Below are 22,846 nucleotides of genomic sequence, written 5' to 3' on the forward strand. Positions count from 1 at the left end.
GGGGAGGTTCCAAAAGGGGAGAAGCTCTGTCTGATGTCCCATCACCCCATCACCCCTCGGGGCAAGGCCCATGTTAGAGGTCACTAAGGCAGAATGAATTCTCCATAGGGTAAGCCCAGGAAGAAGACACCTGTAACCAGTGGTATGCCACAGCTCAGGAGGGCCAAATGCTGAATCTTCAATTATTTTGTGAGTCAGTTGTTTCACTGTTGGTAGCTTGAAACCAGCTGTGGTGAGACAGTGTTTACACCATAGTAATCTGCAAATGCTACAGATCAGGGCCTTCTTCCCCCACCTGCTAGCACTGCCTGTAAACACTTACCTGCTTCAAAATTAATGCCTGCTGGCCAGTTGCAGGGGCTCACACCTGTAATCCCAGCACTTTGGGAGGCTAAGGCAGGCGGATCACTTAAGGCCAGGAGTTTGAGACCAGCCTGGCCAACATGGTGAAACCGCATCTCCTAAAAATATAAAAATTAGCTGGGTGTGGTGGCATGTGCCTGTAATCCCAGCTACTCAGGAGGCTAAGGCAGGCTACAGCTTAAATCTTGGAGGCAGAGGTTGCAGTGAGCTGATATCGCACCATTGCACTCTAGCTTAGGCGACAGAGTGAGACTAGCATCTCCAAAAAACAAACAAAAAAACTAAAATTAATGCCTGATGCTTCCTCCCTTCCAACTGGAAAGGCAGGGAGGAAAAAGAAAGGAAGCTTTTTTCCCCTAGAGTTGTTCCAGGTTGGGGCATCGGCAATTCACTTCCAGAACCACCTACAGAGTCCAGCACAGGGCTGGTGTTGAGTCACCCTCATATTCTCCCAAACTGACCCCAGCTCTCCAGACACTCTCTGTAAGCAAAACAAACCTCATTTCCCTCCTTGCTCCCACAGGCTCTGAGACTTCACCAATCTCTATGTTTCTACCTGGTTCAACCCAGCCCCCTGATGTCCTGGGCTGGAGCTGCTGGGGTTGGTCACAGCATTGGACAATCAGACCTTGACTAGGGCCACATCAGGGGCACACTCATAGCCTAGTCCTTGTGCGGCCAGATGGAGAAGGAATTTCAGGTGAGGTGGCTCATGCCTGTAATCCCAGTATTTTGGGATACCAAGGCAGGAGGATCATTTGCACTCAGGAGTTAGAGACCAGCCTGGGAAACATAGTGAGACCCCCATCTCTACAAAAAATAAAAAGTAGCTAGGCGTGGTGGCACATTCCTGTGGTCCCAGCTACTTGGGAAGCTGAAGTAGGATGGCTTGAGCCCAGGAGTTCGAGATCAGTCTCGGCAACATAGGGAGACTCCTGTCTCTATCTATCTGTCTGTCTATATATCTATCTATATTTATTTTTGAAACAGAGTCTCTCTCTGTTGCCCAGGCTGGAGTGCAGTGGCACAATCTCAGCTCTCTGCAACCTCCTATCTATCTATATTTATTTTTGAAACCGAGTCTCTCTCTGTTGCCCAGGCTGGAGTGCAGTGGTACAATCTCGGCTCTCTGCAACCTCCCACTCCAGGGTTCAAGCGATTCTCCTGCCTCAGCCTCCTGAGTAGCTGGGATTATAGGCATGTGCCACCAAGTCCAGCTAATCTTTGTATTTTTAGAAGAGATGGGGTTTCACCATGTTGGCCAGGCTGGTCTTGAACTCCTGACCTCAGATGATCCTCCCGTCTTGGTGTCCCAAAGTGCTGGGATTACAGGCATGGGACACACCGTGCCTGGCCCCATCTCTATTAAAAAAAAAAAAAGGTTGGGCGCAGTGGCTCACACCTGTAATCCCAGCACTTTGGGAGGCCAAGGCGGGCAGATCACAAGGTCAGGAGTTTGAGACCAGCCTGACCAATATGGTGAAACTCCAACTCTACTAAAAATACAAAAATACAAAATTTAGGCATGGTGGCACACGCCTGTATTCCCAGCTACTTAGGAGGCTGAGGCAGGAGAATCGCTTGATCCCAGGAGGCAGAGGTTGCAGTGAGCTAAGATTGCACCACTGCACCACTCCAGCCCGTGCAACAGATCAAGTCTCCGTTTCAAAAAAAAAAAAAAAAAAAAGACAGAGACAGAAAGAGAAGGAATTTCTACTGCAACTCTGAGTGGGAAGAGCACGGGAGGAACATCTCTGGCTCTTCTCTGATGGGTAAGCTTGGAATAAGAAACCACGTGTACCCAGCTCAGCCCTCTTCTCCAACCTGGCTCTAAGCACCAGAGGAGGCACCTGGGCCTGCTGAGCAGGCGGTGAACCCACAGAGCCGGGGCTTAGCCACACACAGCAATGCTCATCTCACAGGTGGGCACTCACAATTACAATCTGACACCTGCATCTTTCAAGTGGTTCAGACTCGAAAGGCAGGAAAAGGTGGTGTTACTTACTGAACCCCTAAAGCCTGAGCCACCTGCAAGGCCCTGCCCACTCCTGTCCCCATTATCTCCTTTTGTTTTATTTTTTCTTTGAGACAGGGTCTCACTCTGTCACCCAGGCTGGAGTGCAGTGGTGATCACAGTTCACTGCAACCTCCGAGTCCCAGGCTTAAGCAATCCTCCCACCTCAGCCTCCTGAATAGCTGGGATACCAGCTGGGTAGATGCACACCACCACGCCTGGCTAATTTTTTCTGTACACCACGCCTGGCTAATTTTTTCTGTACACCACGCCTGGCTAATTTTTTCTGTAGAGACAGTGTTTCACCATGTTGCCCAAGCTGGTCTCAAACTCCTGAACTCAAAGTGATTCACCTGCCTCAGATGTCCCAGGTTGGCCTTAAACTCCTGGGCTAAAGTGATCCACCCACCTCAGCCTCCCAAAGTGCTGGGATTACACGTGAGCCACCATGCCCAGCCCTGACCTCACGTTCAACAGCTCTTCCCCCGCTCACTCTGCCACACAACCTTCTGTTTCTGGAAAATGCCAAGTTCATTCTCATCTTAGCAGTGCTGGCCTTTCCTCTTCTGCCCTAGCTCTTCTGATCTTTGCTTTCTCTTCACCTCTCAGATCTCAGCACAGAGGCCTGCCCTGCTCACTCAACCATGCAAGTGTGCCTCCATCACATGACCCTGGTGTACTGGCTCAGAGTCTCCAAAATTACAACATGGTGGCCGAGCACAGTGGCTCACACCTGTAATTCCAGCACTTTGGGAGGCCGAGGCAGGCAGATCACGAGGTCAGGAGTTTGAGAGCAGCCTGACCAACATGGTGAAACCCCATCTCTACTAAAAATACAAAAATTAGCTGGGCATAGTGGCGGATGCCTGTAATCCCAGCTACTCGGGAGGCTGAGGCAGGAGAATCACTTGAACCCGGGAGACGGAGGTTGCAGTGAGCCAAGATCGCACCATTGCACTCCAGCCTGGGTGACGGAGTGAGACTCTGTCCCCACCCAAAAAAATTAAAGCATGGATTGGTTTACCTGTTTGTTGTCCTGTCTTCTATGAGATCTACGAGGGCAGGGTCTTGTCAGTTTTGTCCATTATTGTGGCCCAGTTTCCCAGAACCTAGAGCAGTGCCTGCAAAATAGCAAAAGCTCAAGAAACATTGGTTGAATGAATAAACTGAATACTTCTCGGGAAAAAAAAAATGATTTTTTTCTTTAATAGCAAAATAATATACGTCTTGGAAAATACAGCATACAAAATACAGAAAATATAATTGAGAACTTTTATGAGCATATCGATCATTGAATCGCGAGTCTGCATTGCCTATCTCTCCGCGTCTCTTGCGTGCGTGTAGGTACATAAATGGTGTATAGGCTTGTGGGTGTGCATGCATAGACAGTCCTTCTTGGGTACTCATAAGGGGGCTCAGACCCTCGGGTGCCCCTAAGTCTTAACCCCACCCCTTCTTCATCTGTCCTGTTCCTGAGGACGACCATGAAAGTGACTCTTCATTGAGAGCCTCTGGAGGCTGGGAGCTTTTAGAGTAAGGCTTTGCAATGTAACCATGAGGTAGCTATGATCATCCTTATTTCCAGATGTGGGAACTAGGCTTCCCAGAGGCTGATGATGTGACCAAGGCCACACAGCTGGCAAACAGTGATTCCAATGGTCTGGAGGTCCCTAGGCCTCCGTTCTCTCAACCTGGGGCTTTCAGTTTCCTCAAGTCTGATTATCTGCCCTCTTCAAGGTGCTGCTCAGAGGGTCTGGGGCTCAACGATGAAAACTGGGATGGGTCCCAGGGGCAAGTGGAGTAGTTACATCCACCAGTCCATAGACTCTTTGGGGCAAGCCCTGACGATGACCATACAGTGGGGCAGCCCCTTACACAGGATCTTCTCCGCCTCCTGACCCTCCCACCCCAGCCCCTGCAGCTCAAGGACTCTGAGCTTGGGCATAGTGAGGCAGGAGGAGAGTATTTCAGTGGGGGAGGGCATTTCCGGGGTGACAAGGGGACCCTGCAGACACAGACTCTCCAGGGCCGGCATTCCCTCCAGGACAGCCAGGCCAGGGGCAGAGAGGCCCCTCACGGTCAGCCGGATCTTGCGCACATGTCGGAGGTGGCGGCTGATGGCCAGCAGGGTGCTGTCGGCAGACAGGGTGCAGCCCAGCACCTCGAGCCTCTGCAGATAGCTGAGCTCCTGCAGGCCAGCATCCAGCCCTGTCTCGGTCACACGGTAGGTGCCACCCAGCACCAGCGAGCGCAAGGCCCGGAAACGCGTCAGGCCCTGCAGGTGCTCATCACGGAAGGCGGGGACACGGTCCAGCACGATGCATTCAAGCAGGGGCAGCACGGTGGGGTCCTGCTGCTTGTGGAGCCAGGCCATGGAGATCTCACAGCTGTGCAGCTCCAGGGTCCTCAGGGTGCTGGGCAGGCTGGTGATGGGCACCATGCTCAGGTCAGCCACGTGCAGGCAGAGGCGCTTCAGGTTGGGGCACTTCTGGCCCAGGGCTCTCAACAGAGCAGGAGACAACTGGGGGGCCTGGGAGCCAGAGAACAGGTAGCCACCCATCCGCAGGGAATGGAGCCGGGATGCCATGTACCTTCGAAGGAGGTGCCACATGACTTTAGGTCGCATCTGTAAGAGCCAGAGATTGGGGTGACAGAGTGAGAGGTATGCAGCTTCCAAGGCCCCTGCTGGGCTGGAGACACACATCGCTGGGGTGGGGGATTCTGGTGCGTCACTGGGCTTCTGCCCTTCCCTAGCCAGTCTCCTCCCCAGGTTCAACCTCCCCAGGTTCAACAAGATGGTTTGAGTGCACCATCTTGCCTGCCAGGGCTTTGAACAAATCTTTTTTTTTTTTTTTTTTTTCTGAGACAGGGTCTTGCTCTGTCACCCAGTCTACAGTGCAGTGGTGAGATAATGGCTCACTGCAGCCTGGGCCTCCTAGGCTCAAGTGATTCTCCCACTTCAGCTTCCCAAGTGGCTGCGACTTCTGACACATGCCCAGCTAATTTTTGTGATTTTTAGTAGAGACGAGGTCTTGCTATGTTGCCCAGGCTGGTCTCCAACTTCTGGATTCAAGCGATCCTCCCATCTCAGCCCCTCAAATTGCTGGGTCTACAGTCATGAGCCACTGCACTCGGCCACTTAGAATAAATCTGGCAGGTGCCGGGCACAGAGGCTCATGCCTGTAATCCCAGCACTTTGGGAGGCTGAGGTGGATGGATCATTTGAGGTCAGGAGTTTAATACCAGCCTGGCCAACATGGTGAAACCATGTTTGTACTAAAAATACAAAAATTAGCTGGGCATGGTGGCGAGCACCTGTAATCCCAGCTACTCAAGAGGCTGAGGCAAGAGAATCACTTGAACCCAGGAGACAAAGGTTGCAGTGAGCCGAGATCACACCACTGCACTCCAGCCTGGGCAATAGACTGAGACGCCGTCTCAAAAAAAAAAAAAAAAAAAAAAAAAAAAAAGGATAAATCTGGTAGAGGAAAAAAAGATACTAACAGAACCTATCTTTAGCAATAAATTTTTACCATTTTTTCTGGACTAAGAAAGACAGCAGAGCAACCCATTGATATTTTATCCTTTTCTTAATGATCACCTCCAGTAGAAATAAGCAACACAGAATAAAATTTTAAAAGCCGAAAACTACCCAGAGTAAATTAGGTCTATGTTAAAAAAAAAAAAAACAACAAATGAAAAGGCTGGGCACGGTGGCTCACACCTGTAATCCCAGCACTTTGGGAGGCCAAGGTGGGCAGATCACCTGAGGTCAGGAGTTCCAGACCAGCCTGACCAACATGGAGAAACCCCGTCTCTACTAAAAATACAAAATTAGCCAGGTGTGGTGGCGCATGCCTGTAATCCCAGCTACTTGGGAGGCTGAGGCAGGAGAATCGCTTGAACCTGGGAAGCAGAGGCTGTGATGAGACAAGATCGTGCCGTTATACCAGCCTGGGCAACAAGAGCAAAACTCCGTCTCAGAAAAAATATATATCAAAGCCTGGTACAGTGGAAGCTGCAAAAATCAACCCTGGGAAGTTAGGCTTAGTAGAAAATAAAAAATATATATAATTGATAGCACTGGGCATTTCATTCTAAGTACATTTTATCTTAAAAAGAAAAAGTTAGCATGCTTACATCTGCCTTTTATTGCTGGATTTCTCTACTTGGCATCATAGGGCCTAATGGAAAAAGGAAAATTGTCTAATAACATATTCTTTATGTGTGCTTACAAAGGTGTTTCTTTTCTTTTCTTTTTTTTTTTTTGAGACGGAGTTTTGCTCCTGTTGCCCAGGCTGGAGTGCAATGGCATGATCTCAGTCACCGCAACCTCCGCCTCCTGGGTTCAAGTGATTCTCATGCCTCAGCCTCCTGAGTAGCTGGGATTACAGGCATGTGCCACAATGCCCGGCAAATTTTTTTTTTTTTTTTTTTTTTTTGAGACAGAGTCTCGCTCTGTCGCCCAGGCTGGAGTGCAGTGGCGCAATCTCAGCTCACTGCAATCTCCACCTCCCAGGTTCAACCAATTCTCCTGCCTCAGCCTCCCGAGTAGCTGGTACTACAGGCGTGTGCCACCATGCCCGGCTACGTTTTTTTTTGTATTTTTAGTAGAGACGCGGTTTCACCATGTTAGCCAGGATGGTCTCAATCTCCTGACCTTGTGATCCGACCACCTTGGCCTCCCAAAGTGCTGGGATTACAGGCATGAGCCACATGCCTGGCCTTAATTTTGTATTTTTAGTAGAGACAGGGTTTCTCCATGTAGGTCAGGCTGGTCTCAAACACCCGACCTCAGGTGATCTGTCCACCTCGGCCTCCCAAAGTGCTGGGATTACAGGCATGAGCCACCGCACCCAACCAAAAAGGTGTTTCTACATCAAACTCTTCCATTCACTGAAAGAAAATAGCTTATCATCAATCCTTCAGAAAGCATGCTCACATTTGCCTTTTATACATGCATATATATACCCATGTAATACAAACCGTATTAATCTATTTTGATGCTGCTGATAAAAACATACCTGAGACTGGGAAGAAAAAGAGGTTTAATTGGACTTACAGTTCCACATGGCTGGGGAGGCCTCAGAATCATAGCAGGAGGTGAAAGGTACTTCTTACATGGCGGCGGCAAGAGAAAATGAGAAAGAAGGCCAGGCGCAGTGGCTCATGCCCATAATCCCAGCACTTTGGAAGGCCGATGTGGGTGGATCACAAGGTCAGGAGATTGAGACCATCCTGGCCAACATGATGAAACCCCGTCTCTACTAAAATACAAAAAAATTTAGCCGAATGTGGTGGTGTGCGCCTGTAGTCCCAGCTACTAAGGAGGCTGAGGCAGGAGAATCACTTGAACACGGGAGGCAGAGGTTCCAGTGAGCTGATATCGCACCACTGCACTCCAGCCTGGCGACAGAACAAGACTCTGTCTCAAAGAAAAACAAATAAATTAATTTAAAAAATACAAAAAATTAGCTCAGTGTGGTGGCACGTGCCTGTAGTCCCAGCTTCTCAGGAGGCTGAGGCAGGGGAATCACTTGAACCCAGGAGGCAGAGGTTGCAGTGAGCTGAGATCGTACCACTGCACTCCAGCCTGGCAACAGAGCAAGACTCCATCTCAAAAAAAAAAAAATTAAGAAAATGAGAACAAAGCAAAAATGGAAACCCCTGATAAACCCATCAGATCTCGTAAGACTTATTCACTATCACGAGAATAGCATGGGAAAGACCGGCCCCCAGGATTCAATTATTTCCCCTGGGTCCCTCTCACAACACATGGGAATTCTGGGAAATACAATTCAAGTTGAGATTTGGGTGGGGACACAGCCAAACCATATCATTCCACCCCTGGCCCCTCCAAGTCTCATGTCTTCACATTTCACAACCAATCATGCCTTCCCAACAGTCTTTCAAAGTCTTAACTCATTTCAGCATTAACCCAAAAGTTCACAGTCCAAAGTCTCATCTGAGACAAGGCAAGTCCCTTCCACCTATGAGCCTATAAAATCAAAAGCTAGCTAGTTACTTCCTAGATACAATGTGAGTACAGGTATTAGGTAAATGCAACCATTCCAAATGGGAGAAATTGGCCAAAACAAAGGGGTTACAGGGCCCATGCAAGTCTGAAATCCAGTGGGGCAGTCAAATTTTAAAGCTCCAAAATTATCTCCTTTGATTCCAGGTCTCAAATCCAGGTCACACTGATGCAAGAAGTGGGTTCCCATGGTCTTGTCCAGCTCCGCCCCTTGTGGCTTTACAGGGTACAGCCTCCCTCCCAGCTACTTTCACAGGCTGGCATTGAGTGTCTGAAGCTTTTCCAGGTGCATGTTGCAAGCTGTGGGTGGATCTACCATTCTGGAGTCTGGAGAACAGTGGCCCTCTTCTCACAGCTCCACTAGGCAGTGACCCAGTAGGGACTCTATGTGGGGGCTCTGACCCCACATTTCCCTTCCACACTGCCCTAGCAGAGGTTCTCCATGAGGGCCCCACCCCTGTAGCAAACTTTTGCCTGGACATCCAAGTATTTCCACACATCTTCTGAAATCTAGGCAGAGGTTCCTAAACTTCAATTCTTTTTTTTTTTGCGATGGAGTTTCACTCTTGTCACCCAGGCTGGAATGCAATGCCACGATCTTGAGTCACTGCAACCTTTGCCTCCCGGGTTCAAGCGATTCTCCTGCCTCAGCCTCCCGAGTAGCTGGGATTACAAACATGTGCCACCACGCATTTGTTGTATTTTTAGTAGAGATGGGGTTTCACCATGTTGGCCAGGCTGGTCTTGAACTCATGACCTCAAGTGATCCGCCTGCCTTGGCCTCCCAAAGATCTGGGATTATAGGCTTGAGCCACTGTGCCTGGCCCTGAACCTCAGTTCTTGGCTTCTGTGCACCAGCGGGCTCAAGACCATGTGGAAGCTGCCAAGACTTGGGGCTTCCACCCTCTTAAGCCACAGCCCGAGTTATACGTTGGCCCCTTTCAGCTACAGCTGGAGCGGCTAGGACACAGGGCACCAAGTCCCAGGGTGCACGCAGCACAGGGACCCTGGACCCAGCCCAGGAAACCACTTTTTCCTCCTGGGCTTCCAGGCCTGAGATGGGAGGGGCTGCCGTGAAGGTCTCTGACATCGCCTGGAGACATTTTCCCCATGGTCCTAATTAGGTTCCTTGCTACTTATGCAAATTTCTGCAGCTGGCTTGAATTTCTCCCTAGAAAATGGGTTTTTCTTTTCTATCACATAGTCAGGCTACAAATTTTCCAAACTTTTCTGCTCTGCTTCCCCTACAAAACTGAATACCTTTAACAGTACCTAAGTCACCTTTTGAACGCTTTGCCACTTAGAAATTTCTTCCACTAGATACCCTAAAACATCTTTCTCAAGTTCAAAGTTCCACAAATCTCTAGGGCAGGGGCAAAATGCCATCAGTCTTTGTGCTAAAACATAACAAGAGTCATCTTTACTCCAGTTCCCAACAAGTTTCTCATCTCCATCTGAGACCACCTCAGCCTGGACCTTATTGATCATACTGCTATCAGCATTTTGGGCAAAGTCACTCAACAAGTCTCTAGGAAGTTCCAAACTTTCCCACATTTTCCTGTCTTCTTTTGAGCCCCCCAAACTGTTCCAACCTCTGACTGTTACCCAGTTCCAAAGCTGCTTCCACATTTTTGGGTATCTTTTCAGCAATGCCCCACTCTACTGCTACCAATTTACAGTATTAGTCTGTTTTCACGCTGCTGCTAAAGACATACCTGAGACTGGGAAGAAAAAGAGGTTTAATTGAACTTAAGTTCCACATGGCTAGGGAGGCCTCAAAATCATGGCGGGAGGTGAAAGGCACTTCTTAACATGTTGACGGCAAAAGAAAATGAGAAAGAAGCAAAAGTGGAAACCCCTGATAAACCCATCAGATCTTGTGAGACTTATTCACTATCACAAGAATAGCATGGGAAAGACTGGCCCCATGATTCAATTACTTTCCCCAGGTCCCTCCCACAACACGTGGGAATTCTGGAAGATACAATTCAAGTTGAGATTTGGGTGGGGACACAGCCAAACCATATCATGAACCAAGAGAGAAACATGTTTTAACGAATCTTCTCAGGTGGCTGAGGCAGCAAGATGGCTTGAGCCCAGGAGATGGAGGTTGCAGTGTGTTATGATTTCGCCACTGCCTGGGTGACAGAGTGAGATCCATCTCAAAAAAATAAATTAGAAAAAGATAAACTGCAGAGCATAAATGTTATGGGCTACTTTTGACAGAGGACTCAAATCTTCCTTGTCAAATTTAGACCCGTGTGGGTCAGCAGAAATTGACTAGAAATAGTGGCCACCGAATGGTAACTCACAAGGGTAGCAGTTAAAGTTGGTAAAATTTTAAATGCGCACAAAACCAATGGACAAATCAACTTTTCCTCGCAAAACCAACAACTGAGAATAAGTTTCAACAACTGAGAAAAAGTTTCATAATATCAGGCCAGACACTGTGGCTCACACCTGTAATCCCAGCACTTTTGGAGACTGAGGTGGGGGGACAGCTTGAGTCCAGGAGTTCGAGACCATCCTGGGCAACATAGCAAGACTCCGTCCTTAAAAAAAGAACTTCAAAAGCAACACTGTATTAAAGGGAGTTACAGATGGATATATACAGTAAAATTGTTTAAAAGCAGAACACTATCTAAATAGTAGAACAGCATTACCTGAAGTTTAGAAATACATTACTAATACTATAATTGTTTATGGACACACATATGAAGTAACGTAAAAGGAAAGGTGCAAATCCACTTTATAATAGCAATTATCTATGAAGACAGTTTCAAAAAGGGCAACAAATATATCTATAAATGTTTTGAGCCAGTTGCTGTGGCTCATGCCTGTAATCTGAGCACTTTGAGAGGCTAAGTCGGGAGGATCACTTGAGCCCAGGAGTTCGAGACCAGCCTGGGCAACATAGTGAGACTCTGTCTCTACAAAAAATAAAAAATTAGCAGGTGTAGTGGCGAGCGCCCGTGGTCCCAGCTACTCAGGAGGCTGACGCGAGAGGATCGCTTGAGCTTGGGAGGTCGAGGCTGCAATCGCACCACTGCACTCCAGCCTGAGCAGCAGAGCGAGACTCTGTCTCAAAAACAAAACAAAAGCTTGATAACATAGTCATAAATTAGCATTTATCGAATGATAAATATGTGCCAGACTGTTCTAAGCCCTTTCCCTGCGTGATCTCAGTGAAGTCCCACAATAGCCCCGTGAGGCAGGTACTGTCCTTTATCTCCATTGCAGGGATGGAGAAATTGAGGCCCTGAGGTCGAAGAGGAGCTGGTAAGCGATGATGCCGAGATAGGCCCCGGACCGCCTGGCTCTAAATCCCCAGCCCGGGCCCCGACACACTGTCCCAGGGTGGGAGAGGTTGTCTTCGGGGTCCGGGCACCGCGACCGCGGCCCAAGCCCGCCCGGCCAGCTGCGCGTACCGTGTAGAGCGTGAGGTCAACATGTCGCCACAGCCACCGGTCGTCCACCAGCCTCTTCCAGCGGTGACAGACCCTGGGGGAGGGGACGCGCGGTTAGAACGACCCCAGCCCCGGGCCACATCGCATCTCCAGGTGCCAGCTGCGCCCTCCGCCCTGCCCTTCCCCCTGGAGGCGGGGCCGCACCTGGAGATGCGGATCCGGTCCCGTACCGGGAGGTAAGAGAAGATCTCGAGCAGGACCGAGTCCGGCAGTTCGACCAAAGTCGCCATGATCCCGCCGACACGCACTTCCGCTTCCGGTTAAAGAGACCCGAGGGGTCCTCCTGGGGGCGCCGAGGCGGCTGACAGGTCGGCGGCCGCGACCTTCCCGTAGCCGGTCGAGAAATTTGACTTTCCTCTCGCTGGGAAGTGATTCGGTCCCAAGACCCGACCAGCCGCGGATGGGGACCAGAAACCAGCCAGGAAAGCGTGGCTGAGGCAGTGAGAGGCTTGCGGGACGTGGCTGAGGCGTGATTTGGCCGCGACTGGGAACTAAGACCAAGTCCGGAAGGCGGGGCTGGAGTGAGGCGAAGCTCGGGGGCGGAGCTAGAGACGAGGACCAAGTCCGGAAAGCGTGGCTTAGGTGGGGTGAGATCGGAGGCGGGGCTAGAGACCAGGACCTAGCCCAGAAGGCGAGGCTGGAGCGGGGCGAGGCCCTGGGGCGGGGCTAGAGACGAGAACCAAGCCCGGAAGGCGTGGCTGGAGCGGGGCACCGCCCGAGGGCGGGGCTAGAGACGAGGACCAAGTCCGGAAGGCGTGGCTGGGGTGGGGTGAGGATCGGAGGCGGGTCTAGAGACCAGGACCTAGCCCAGAAGGCGAGGCTGGAGCGGGGCGAGGCTCTGCGGCGGGGCTAGAGACGAAAACCAAGCCCGGAAGGCGTGGCTGGAGCGGGGCACCGCCCGAGGGCGGGGCTAGAGATGAGGACCAAGTCCGGAAGGCGTGGCTGGGGAGGGGCGAGACCCGGGGACGGGGCTAGAGGCGAGGACCAAGCCCGGAAGGCGTGGCTGGAGTTGGGCAAGGCTCAGGGGCGGAGCCAGAGACCGGAACCAAGTCCGGAAGGCGGGGCTGGGGCGCGGCTAGGGGGCGGGGCTAGAGACGAGGACCAAGTCCAGAAGGCGTGGCTGGGGTGGGGCGAGGATCAAGCCCGTAAGGCGCGGCAGGAGCGGGGCGAGGCCTAGGTGGGGCTGCAGACGAGAACCTCGCCTTGGAGGCGTGGCTAGGGCGGGACGAGGCTCGCAGGGCGGGTAGAGGCCCGGACAACCGCTGGAAGGCGGGGATAGGGCGGGGCGAGACCTTGGGGGCGGGGTTGACGACGAGGACCTAGCCGTGGAGACGTGGTCGGGACGGAAACCAGGCTGCAGCAGGACCAGGCGCCAAGGGCATGGCTGGGGAAGGATGGAGACGCTCGGAAGGTGGGGACGGGGGGACGGAGACAGGGAGAAGACCACGCCATGAAGGCGTGGTTGAGGCGGGGCGAGGCCTGTGGGTCTGGCCCCGAGCGAATGGCTTGGTAGAGAGTCAGAGAACTCTACTTTTTTACTTAGTAATGCTTCTTGATGTCTATGCGCAAGGATAAATTTGTATTAGTGGAATATCGTGTCCAAAGGACCTGTTGAATTTTTCACTTTCATTGATACTACAGATAGTTTCTGAATTGACAAGTCCACCAAGAAACTATAAATATGTGTGTGTGCAATGGCTGCACACAGCAGCTTCCTTGGTAGTGTATGCAGCCTGTTGGTTGTATGGGTTGCTCTAAGGGACCTTGGAGACAGGCCTTTCCGATGGATGTTCATGTTTCTGACCTTGCACTACCACAATGTAGGCTCCAAACAGGCATGCGAGGTGCCTTTGGAAAGCCCCAGGGCACTGTGGCCGGGGTTCACATTGGCCAAGTTATCATGTCCATCCGCACCAAGCTGCAGAACAAGGAGCATGTGATTGAGGCCCTGCGCAGGGCCAACTTCAAGTTTCCTGGCCACCAGAAGATCCACATCTCAAAGAAGTGGGGCTTCACCAAGTTCAATGCTGATTAATTTGAAGACATGGTGGCTGAGAAGAGGCTCACCCCAGATGGCTGTGGGGTCAAGTACATCCCCAATCGTGGCCCTCTGGACAAGTGGCTGGCCCTGCACTCATGAGGGCTTCCAATGTGCTGCCCCCCTCTTAATACTCACCAATAAATTCTACTTCCTGTCCAAAAAAAAAAAAAGTGTGTGTGTATGTGTGTATATATATATGTGTGTGTATGTGTGTATATATATATACACACATACACACACACACACACACACGCCTCCTGAAGCCAGGAGGCGGAGATTGCAGTGACCTGAGATTGCGCCACCGCACTCCAGCCTGAGTGACAGAGTGAAACTCTGTCTCAAAAAAAAAAGAATATGAGATTGTGGAGGTTGCAGTGAGCCCAGATCGTGCCACTGTACTCCAGGAGCCTGTGCGACGGGTGCGAGACTCCATCTCAAAAAAAAAAAAAAAAATCATGTTACTGCAAAGGACATGATTTCATTCCTTTTTTTTTTTTTTTTTTTTAATTTTGAGACAGGGTCTCGCTCTGTCACCCAGTCTGGAGTGCAGTGGCGAAATTACAGCTCGCTGCAGCCTTAACCTCTGGGGCTCAAGTGATCCTTCCACCTCAGTCTCCCAAGTAGCTGGGACCGTAGGCGCATGCCAACATGCCCGGCTAATTTTTGTTTTGTTTTTTGAAATGAAGTCTTGCTGTGTCACCCAGGCTGGAGTGCAGTGGCACAATCTCAGCTCACCGCAACCTCCGCCTCCCAGGTTCAAGTGATTCTCCTGCCTCAGCCTCCCAAGTAGCTGGGACTACAGGCACCCACCATGTCCGGCTAATTTTTATATTTTTAGTAGAGATGAGGTTTCACTATATTGGCCAGGCTGGTCTCGAACTTCTGACCTCAGGTGATCCACCTGCCTCAGCTTCCCAGAGTGCTGGGATTACAGGTGTGAGCCATTGCGCCCGGCTAATTTTTGTATTTTTTTGTAGAGCCGGGGTTTTCCCATGTTGCTCAGGCTGGTCTTGAACTCCTAGGCTCAAGTTCTTCCTGCCTCAGCCTCCCAAAGTACTAGGATTACAGGCGTGAGCCACCACGCCCAGCTGATTGCATTCTTTTTTTATGGCTGCATTACGTGTGTCTTCTTGGCTTGTTGCCCTCCTATATCAGACTGAATTCTGGGGTGGCAGGTGGGACTTGTGCACCCCGGCCCTGCTGAGGTGCTCAGATAATGGGGGAAGGAAACTCCTATGCCCCTCCCTCCACCCCTAAGATTATTTCCCTTCTTGTGAACTCTGGCAGGGGAAGGGGAGTACCTTTAAGTTTGGCAGAACCCAGGTGTCCCTTCCCCGCCATCCCCACTCAGTTACAGGGGATTCCTACACCACCAGCATACAGGGCTGGAGGGAGGGAAGTAGTCAGGTGAGAGCAAAAGAAACCCACATACAAGCTCCTTCCTCTGGGCCAGGAACCCAAGAAACAAGGGGGGAGAAGAAGCCTGCCCAGCTTGCTCCTTGGGTCTTGACCCGAAACTCTACCTCCTGGGAAGTATCCACCTCCCAGGAAAAGCGGCTGTGAGAACAGCAGATCTTCCTACAGCACTCCAGGTCTCCATGTGCAACCACAGCAGTGAGCCTTCACCAACACCTTGAGGTAGCTCTGATGAACACGTAAGTTAAATATTAAAGACCTGGAAAAACTGGGGCCTTCGAGCAAAGGCTAGAAGGTAAAACAAAGTCCTTAAGACCCTGCCTGGGTTTTCTCAGAACTTAAGAGTTCAGTTAAAATAATGGAGGCATTCTTACACACTTGTAAACCTTGTACCACTTTATTTTTTAAAATTTATTTTCTTTTCTTTATTATTTTGAGACAGAGTTTCGCTCTCGTTGCCCAGGCTGGAGTGCAGTGGCACGATCTCAGCTCACTGCAACCTCCACATCCCGGGTTCAAGCCATTCTCCTGCCTCAGCCTCCCAAGTTGCTGGGATTTAAGGCATGCGCCACCACGCCCAGCTAATTTTGTGTTTTTAGTAGAGATGGGGTTTCACCATGTTGGTCAGGCTGGTTTCGAACTCCTGACCTGAGGTGATAGGTGATCCGCCCGCCTCGGCCTCCCAAAGTGGTGGGATTACAGGTGTGAGCCACTGCGCCCGGCCTTTTTTTTTTTTTTTTGAGGGAGTCCGACTCTGTCCCCCAGGCTGGAGTGTAGTGGTGTGATCTCGGCTCACTGCAACCTCTGCCTCCTGACTTCAAGTGATTCTCGTGCCTCAGCCTCCCAGGTAGCTGAAACTACAGGCATGTGCCACCACACCTGGCTAATTTTTGTATTTTTAGTAGAGACAGGGTTTTGCCATGTTGCCCAGTCTGGTCTCAAACTCCTGACTTCAGGTGATCTACCACCTTGGTCTCCCAGTGTTGGGATTACAGGTGTGATGTAATGGCACCTGGCCCCATTTTCCTCTTCTCTCAGCAGCACTTCCCATCCCTTTAACTCCTCGCCCCACAGCTCAGCACCAAGACCCTGTGCTTGGCAGATCTTTGAATCAAGCACTGAGAAATTAGAACATTTTGAAAAAGCAAACATTTCCTTTTCCACCCCCGGTGATTACAAAAGTAACATATGTTCTGTGTCAGAAATCTGGAAAAACACCACGAAGAGGGAAAATGAGGCCGGGTGTGGTCGCTCATGCCTGTAATTCCAGTACTTTGGGAGGATCACTTGAGGCCAGGAGTTTGAGACCAGCCAGGGCAACATAGTGAGACTGTCTCTCCAAAAAGTAAAAAAAATCAGCCAGGCGTGGTGGTGCACGCCTGAAGTCCCAGGAGGTGAGTCCCCTTGAGTCCAGGAATTGGAGGTTGCAGTGAGCTATAATTGTGCCACTGCACTCCAGCCTGGGTGACAGAGCAAGACACTGTCTCAAAAAAGAAAAAAAAAAATTAAAAAAATCTAAAAAAAAAAAAAAAAAGAAGGGAGAATGAGACTCTCAGTAAACCTACCATGAAGTGGTAACTACAGTCAATGCTTGTGTGACCCTGCATTTCTTTGTTTTCAAACGGAGTCTCACTCTGTTGCCCAGGCTGGAGTGCAGTGGCATGATCTCAGCTCACTGCGACCTCTGCCTCCTGGGTTCAAGCAATTCTCCTGCCTCAGCCCCCTGCGTAGCTAGGATTACAGACGCCTGCCACATTTTTATATTTTTAGTAGAGATGAGGTTTCGCCAATTGGCCAGGCTGGTCTCAAACTCCTGACCTCAAGTGATCCGCCCACCCTGGCCTCCCAAAGTGTTGGGATTATAGGTGTGAGCCACCGTGCCTGGCCGTGACCCAGGATTTCTAAGAGAATGCAAAGATGTGCTGCTTCTAAACTTCCTCAGGCACCTCAGCCCCCTCAGCTCACTTTTGACCTTCCAATCTGTTTTATCCCAGCTAGAGTCTCCCCAAAAGCAGAGGCAGGGGAATTCCCACAAAGGAATGCCCTAAATCATCCCAAGATGGGGCCAGTGGGGATTTCAAGAAAACACCAATTACCAGAGCAATCAGTCCAAAGCATTTATTAGGGAAACTTACAGAGTGCTCCAACAATCATCGAGACAGGAAAGAAAAGGGGTGTTCTACCGAGGCACAGCTGCAGCTAGGGGTCAGGACATGGAGTTCAGATGCACAAGTCAGCATGTCTGGTTTCCATTACTATTTTGAGTAATGGGCCACCTGCTGGTCTGGCAGGTGTCAGCTTGACCAAAACAGGATTGTGGATTCTTTCCCTGGGATGGGACGTTCCACAACCTTGGTTTTATATTTAGATTTTCTTTTTTTTGTTTGGTTTCTTTTGGAGACAGAGTCTCACTGTGTCTCCCAGCATGGAGTGTAGTGGCGTGACCTCGGCTCACTGCAGCCTCTGCCCCCTGGGTTCAAGAGAAGAATTCTCCTGCCTCAGCCTCCCAAGTAGCTGAGACTACAGGCGCAGGCCACCACACCCAGCTAATTTTTTATATTTTAGTAGAGACGGGGTTTCACCGTGTTGCCCAGGCTGGTCTCCAATTCCTGAACTCATGCAATCCGCCTGCCTTGGCCTCCCAAAGTGCCAGGATTACAGGTGTGAGCCACCACACCCGGCCTATATTTAGATTTTTCAAGGCCAGTTTCTGGAATTTTTAAGCAAAGTACACGGGTTAAACATTATGAGACCTTAGCATAGAAAAACAGAAGAGAAGCTGGGCATGGTGGCTTACACCTGTAATCCCAGCACTTTGGGAGGCCGAGGCAGGTGGATCACCTGAGGTTGGGAGATCGAGACCAGCCTGACCAACATGAAGAAACCCCGTCTCAATTAAAAATAAAAAAAGCAGAGAGCAGAAGCAAGGTGAAGGGGCATCCGCCCCTTCTTGCTCACCCAGCAAGAAGCAAGATAAATGGCAGAAGCTGAGGAGACAAAACAAAAGGAAGACTAAAAACTGAGTAAAGGCCAGGCGCGGTGGCTCACACCCAACACTTAGGGAGGCTGAGGCAGGCGGATCACGAGGTCAGGAGATCGAGACCATCCTGGCTAACACAGTGAAACCCCGTCTCTACTAAAAATACAAAAAAATTAGCCGGGCGTGGTAGGGGGCGCCTGTAGTCCCTGTTACTGTTACTCGGGAGGCGGCTGAGGCAGGACAATGGCGTGAACCCGGGAGGCGGAGCTTGCAGTGAGCCGGGATCGCGCCACTGCACTCCAGCCTGGGCGACAGAGCGAGACTCCGTCTCTAAATAAATAAATAAATAAATAAATAAATAAAATTTAAAAAAAAAAAACAGTAAAAATCCCATGGCCGGGGAAATCAGGACCAAACCAGTAAGGAGCAGTTCTTTAGGCATAAGCACGCGCATTAAAGACAAAAAGTATCCTTAACATGATAAGGATAACCAGCTCATTAGCGCTCATGCATATGGACGGCATATCATGCATGTACTTAAAATTATGGAATGGAGGCGGCTCTGAAGCACACAGGGGCCAAAGGTAAGCAACACACTTATCATTCAAAAAGGTAGACACTGGCTAGATATTAGGCAGCCTTGGGAAGAGAAAAAAAGCCTGGCCAACATGGTGAAACCCCATCTCTACTAAAAGTACAAAAATTAGCCGGGCGTGGTGGCGGGCGCCTGTAATCCCAGCTACTTACTCGGGAGGCTGAGGCAGGAGAATGGCTTGAACCCGGAAGGCGGAGGTTGCGGTGAGCCGGGACGGCGCCATTGCACTCCAGCCTGGGCAACAGAGCGAGACTACGTCTCAGAAAAAAAAAAAAAAAAAAGACCCAAACTATACCAAGCTGGGGCTGATCTTATCTCGCAGAGGTCAGTCCGCTCTCCCCACTCCGAGAGTGGAATACTGTGCTTAATAAACTTGCAGCTTTGCCATCTCTGTGTGTCTGGTCCAAATCTTTGTTCGGGACACCAAGAGCCTGGAACTGTGCGGCACCATGCGGTAACAGCAGCTGTTGGGCAGCGTAGAGTCTAGTCCAGGATCAAGCTTCGCCTACTGACTGGAGTCCGCATCCCGGGGGAACGAGATGGCCAGAGGGAAGAGGTGAGCCAAATGCTCACAAGGCCCAGCCCTGAATGAACCCAGAGGGTCAGAAGGGATGACTGCAGAACTCGTCCCCCGCCCCCACCCTCCGCCCTCGCTTCTAGTAGCCGCAGCAAGAGGAGCTTACCCCTACTCCCGGGACCCTCTGGCGTCCCCACCATGTGACCGAGTCTCCCTATAACAAACAATGACTTCAAACGAGCTGGGCGCCGGCGCCTGACCTCTGACTCTCGCTCCACGCCCCTTCCCTGGCCACAAACCCGCCGAGGCCCCCCTCTCTACCCCGCGGGCCTACCACAGGCGTCCCCCTGCTAAGGCTTGGGACATCGAAACCGTACCTGGGAACCGCAAACACACAACAGACGGCAGACCCGGAAGAACTTATCCCAGTGTTGACCACACCCCCTGGCTAGGGGCAGGGCTTCCGGCCTCGAACTTTTACTTCCGCTTCCGGTTCCTAGTGTTAACTGCGACCGAGGTTCAGCGCTCGGGTGAGAAGCTGGTGGCGTCGGCAGGTTCCAGACGGTTCGAGGCGATTCCAGGTGAGGGGGTCAAGCGGAGAGGCTCGGAGTCGGAGAAAGCTGTCGCGACCCAGCCACCCAGGGTCTGGGGTCGGTGGGAGGTGAGGCCAGGGAGTTTTGCTTTCGGGCGGCGAGAAGGGGCGGAGGCGCGGCTGCCTGGGGTTCGCGGCCCTGGGACAGGGGACTTGGGGCCTGGGAGTATTCGAGTCCGGGGGCTTGGGGGCAGAACGGAAGGCTCAGTAACCGGGAATTTTAGGGCCTGGGACTGGGAGACTTGTAGGCTGGGGCTTTTGGGCCTGGGAGACGCCTGAAGCTCTGATTCTGCTGCCTCCCACCCACCCCCCGCTTTGTGTAGCTCCAGCTAGGATGATCGAGGTTGTTTGCAACGACCGTCTGGGGAAGAAGGTCCGCGTTAAATGCAAGTATCCACTGGCAGCCGAGAGACAGTGGTACCCGCAGGGGTGCTTGGCGTGAGGCAGGCAACTCAATCTGTGTTGTCGGATGGTTTTAGTTAAACCCGGGAGAGGGGGTGGATGGGGTCCTGGCAGATGGTATTCTGCCCTAGAATGTCCTCTTCCTCGTTCTACCGCTTCCATTTGCCTTAACTGCTCTGCGCCCAGCACGGATGATACCATCGGGGACCTTAAGAAGCTGATTGCAGCCCAAACTGGCACCCGTTGGAACAAGATTGTCCTGAAGAAGTGGTGAGTGCAGCGGTAGAGCCACTGGGTGGACTGGACTAGGCCGGAAGGTTTTGGTTGGGGTAGCGCTGCAGGCAGCCCTTTGCTTAGGCTTGGCTACCTCATTCGGCCTTCAGACTGAAGAGCCTCCTTAGCTTTATCTCTGAAATGTCTCTTTTTCTTAGGTACACGATTTTTAAGGACCACGTGTCTCTGGGGGACTGTATCCTTTGTGTGACTTTTTGAGGAAGCATCTACATACCCAGCCTCGGTTATCTTTGTTCAAAACTAAAGTCTGCATGAGCTTATGCATATTAAGTGTTTAACTTAATACGTGGCACATGGTGAGCACTTAGAAAATGGGAGCTAGGTAATTATTTGGTTGGGGAGGAGGGTGGTTGGTGAAATAGTTTGACTTCAAGTTCAAAATATTTATTACTGACCTCCACCTGGGTGCTGGATAGTAGGTCAGGGTGGAGTGTGAGACTCAGGCAGATCTATTGTGCAGAAGGAACAGAAACTTTTTAAAATTTTTATTTTTTTTATTTATTTTTTTGAGACAGTCTGGCTCTGTCGCCCAGGCTGGTATGCGGTGGCACGATCCTGACCCACTGCAACCTCCACCTCCCGGGTTCAAGCAATTCTGCCTCAGCTTCCCAAGTAGCTGGGATTACAGGTGTGTGCCACCACTCCCTGCTAGTTTTTGTATTTTTAGTAGAGATGGGGTTCCACCATGTATGCCAGGCTAGTCTCAAACTCCTGGCCTCAAGTGATCCTCCCACCTCGGCCTCCCAAAGTGCTGGGATTATAGCCGTGAGCCACTGCGCCTGGCCTAGAAGGAACAGAAACTTTTTTTTTTTTTTTTTTTTTGAGATGGAGTTTTGCTCTTGTTGCCGAGGCTGGAGTGCAGTGGTACAATCTTGGCTCACTGCAGCCTCTACCTGCCAGGTTTAAGTGATTTTCCTGTCTCAGCCTTCCAAGTAGCTGGGATTACGGGTGCCCACCACCACACCCAGCTAACTTTTTGTATTTTTAATAGAGACGGGGTTTCACCGTGTTGCCCAGGCTGGTCTCAAACTCCTGAAGTCAAGTGATCCACCTGCTTCGGCCTCTCAAAGTGCTGGGATTACAGGTGTGAGCCACTGCGCCCAGCCAGAAATTCTTTTGTAAAGTTTCGGTTCTCTCCAAATAAAAATGGCCTGGTCCAAAATGGGCTTCCTTAGCCCTGGGCTGAGACCTCAGGCCACCCCAACCCAGCTGTGAATGGATGAGAGGGGTGGGGATGGAAGTCAGAGTCAGGATTCCTTAACACCTTTCCTTCAGATGAAATCCACGATGGGATGAACCTGGAGCTTTATTATCAATAGATGATAATCTTCCTGCCCCTCTTTCCTCTCCCATCCTCATCCCCCACACTGGGATAGGTGCTTGTTTGTAAAAACTCACCTTAATAAAGACTTAGATGTTGCTTTGTTGTTGTCTCTTTGTATGAGAGCTGTCTAGTGATGGGTGGATCAGTTGCTGTTTGGTCATCACTGCACCGTCAGTATGCAGCTGCTAAAAGAAGAGTTCCGATCAACTGGATCCATGCGGGCAGAGTAGACCAGCAGGCTGGGAGTCTGTGTGGGAGCCCAGAGAGAGCTCTGGGTTTGCTGTGGGTGTCTGAAGGTCAAGAGACCCTGGGATTATTGTCACCCTAATAGACCAAAGAACCTCCGGGTAATGACAGTAGATATAATTGTTAGGAACTCAGATTCTGGTGTGCTCCAGTGGCGCAATCGGTTAGCGCGCGGTACTTATATGGCAGGAATTCAGATTCTGAAATCACACAGACCATGTGTGGAATGTCAGCTCTGCAGCTGAGTGACACTAGGCAAAATTTTTTAACCTCCGTAAGCCTTTACTTCCTTATCCACTGGAAATAATTGTGTTTACTTCATGTCTGCTTTCAATTGGCATATTGTGAGGAGGTATAGATGAGTTTAAAGCATGTTTAAACATCCACAGTTCCTGGCACTTTTTTTTTTTTTTGAGACAGGATCTTGCTGTCAGGCTGGAATGCAGTGGTACGTTCATAGCCCACTGCAGCCCTGAACTGGACTCACACAGTCCTCCTGCATCAGCCTCCCAAGTAGCTGGGCAGTGTGTACCACCACACCTGCTAATTTTTAAATTATTA

The 22,846-nt window shown here is 50.7% G+C and overlaps 3 protein-coding genes, 1 long non-coding RNA gene and 1 other non-coding gene across 10 annotated transcripts; 4 read left to right on the forward strand and 1 right to left on the reverse strand.

Annotated features, from left to right (window-relative positions):
• The first annotated feature begins 867 nt into the window (after positions 1-867).
• Positions 868-3,834, forward strand: LOC129051871 (uncharacterized). Its single transcript, XR_008516387.2, has 2 exons — positions 868-1,063; positions 2,987-3,834. It is a non-coding gene; the product is annotated as an uncharacterized LOC129051871 (long non-coding RNA).
• On the reverse strand, positions 3,555-12,507 carry FBXL12 (F-box and leucine rich repeat protein 12). Of its 5 annotated transcripts, none has more exons than XM_002828626.5 (3): positions 12,023-12,503; positions 11,840-11,912; positions 3,555-5,003 (listed from the first exon to the last, which is right to left on the reverse strand). In XM_002828626.5, the coding sequence occupies exons 1-3, from the start codon at positions 12,106-12,108 to the stop codon at positions 4,182-4,184; spliced, it is 981 nt and encodes a 326-aa protein (XP_002828672.1). In that variant the 5' UTR covers positions 12,109-12,503; the 3' UTR covers positions 3,555-4,181. The 5 variants fall into 5 exon arrangements, with proteins under 5 accessions (XP_002828672.1, XP_002828678.1, XP_054395596.1 ...); XM_002828632.6 differs by having other exon boundaries at positions 12,049-12,499; XM_054539621.2 differs by lacking the exon at positions 12,023-12,503 and adding an exon at positions 6,518-6,561.
• Positions 12,508-13,175: 668 nt separating this feature from the next.
• LOC100461953 (large ribosomal subunit protein uL16-like) lies at positions 13,176-14,089 on the forward strand. The gene is made up of 2 exons (XM_063720384.1): positions 13,176-13,289; positions 13,703-14,089. The coding sequence occupies exons 1-2, from the start codon at positions 13,273-13,275 to the stop codon at positions 13,911-13,913; spliced, it is 228 nt and encodes a 75-aa protein (XP_063576454.1). The 5' UTR covers positions 13,176-13,272; the 3' UTR covers positions 13,914-14,089.
• LOC112130286 (small nucleolar RNA SNORA70) lies at positions 13,514-13,654 on the forward strand. The gene has a single exon (XR_002912553.2). It is a non-coding gene; the product is annotated as a small nucleolar RNA SNORA70 (small nucleolar RNA).
• Positions 14,090-19,818: 5,729 nt separating the features above from the next.
• UBL5 (ubiquitin like 5) lies at positions 19,819-22,136 on the forward strand. Of its 2 annotated transcripts, none has more exons than XM_009252762.4 (5): positions 19,819-20,008; positions 20,343-20,409; positions 20,608-20,691; positions 20,853-20,890; positions 21,991-22,135. In XM_009252762.4, the coding sequence occupies exons 2-5, from the start codon at positions 20,354-20,356 to the stop codon at positions 22,032-22,034; spliced, it is 222 nt and encodes a 73-aa protein (XP_009251037.1). In that variant the 5' UTR covers positions 19,819-20,008; positions 20,343-20,353; the 3' UTR covers positions 22,035-22,135. The 2 variants fall into 2 exon arrangements, with proteins under 2 accessions (XP_009251037.1, NP_001125281.1); NM_001131809.1 differs by having other exon boundaries at positions 19,960-20,088; positions 21,991-22,136.
• The last annotated feature ends 710 nt before the right edge of the window (positions 22,137-22,846 follow it).

This window comes from Pongo abelii, chromosome 20 (assembly GCF_028885655.2).
Source record: "Pongo abelii isolate AG06213 chromosome 20, NHGRI_mPonAbe1-v2.0_pri, whole genome shotgun sequence".
In the NCBI taxonomy this organism is placed as follows: Eukaryota; Metazoa; Chordata; class Mammalia; order Primates; family Hominidae; genus Pongo; species Pongo abelii.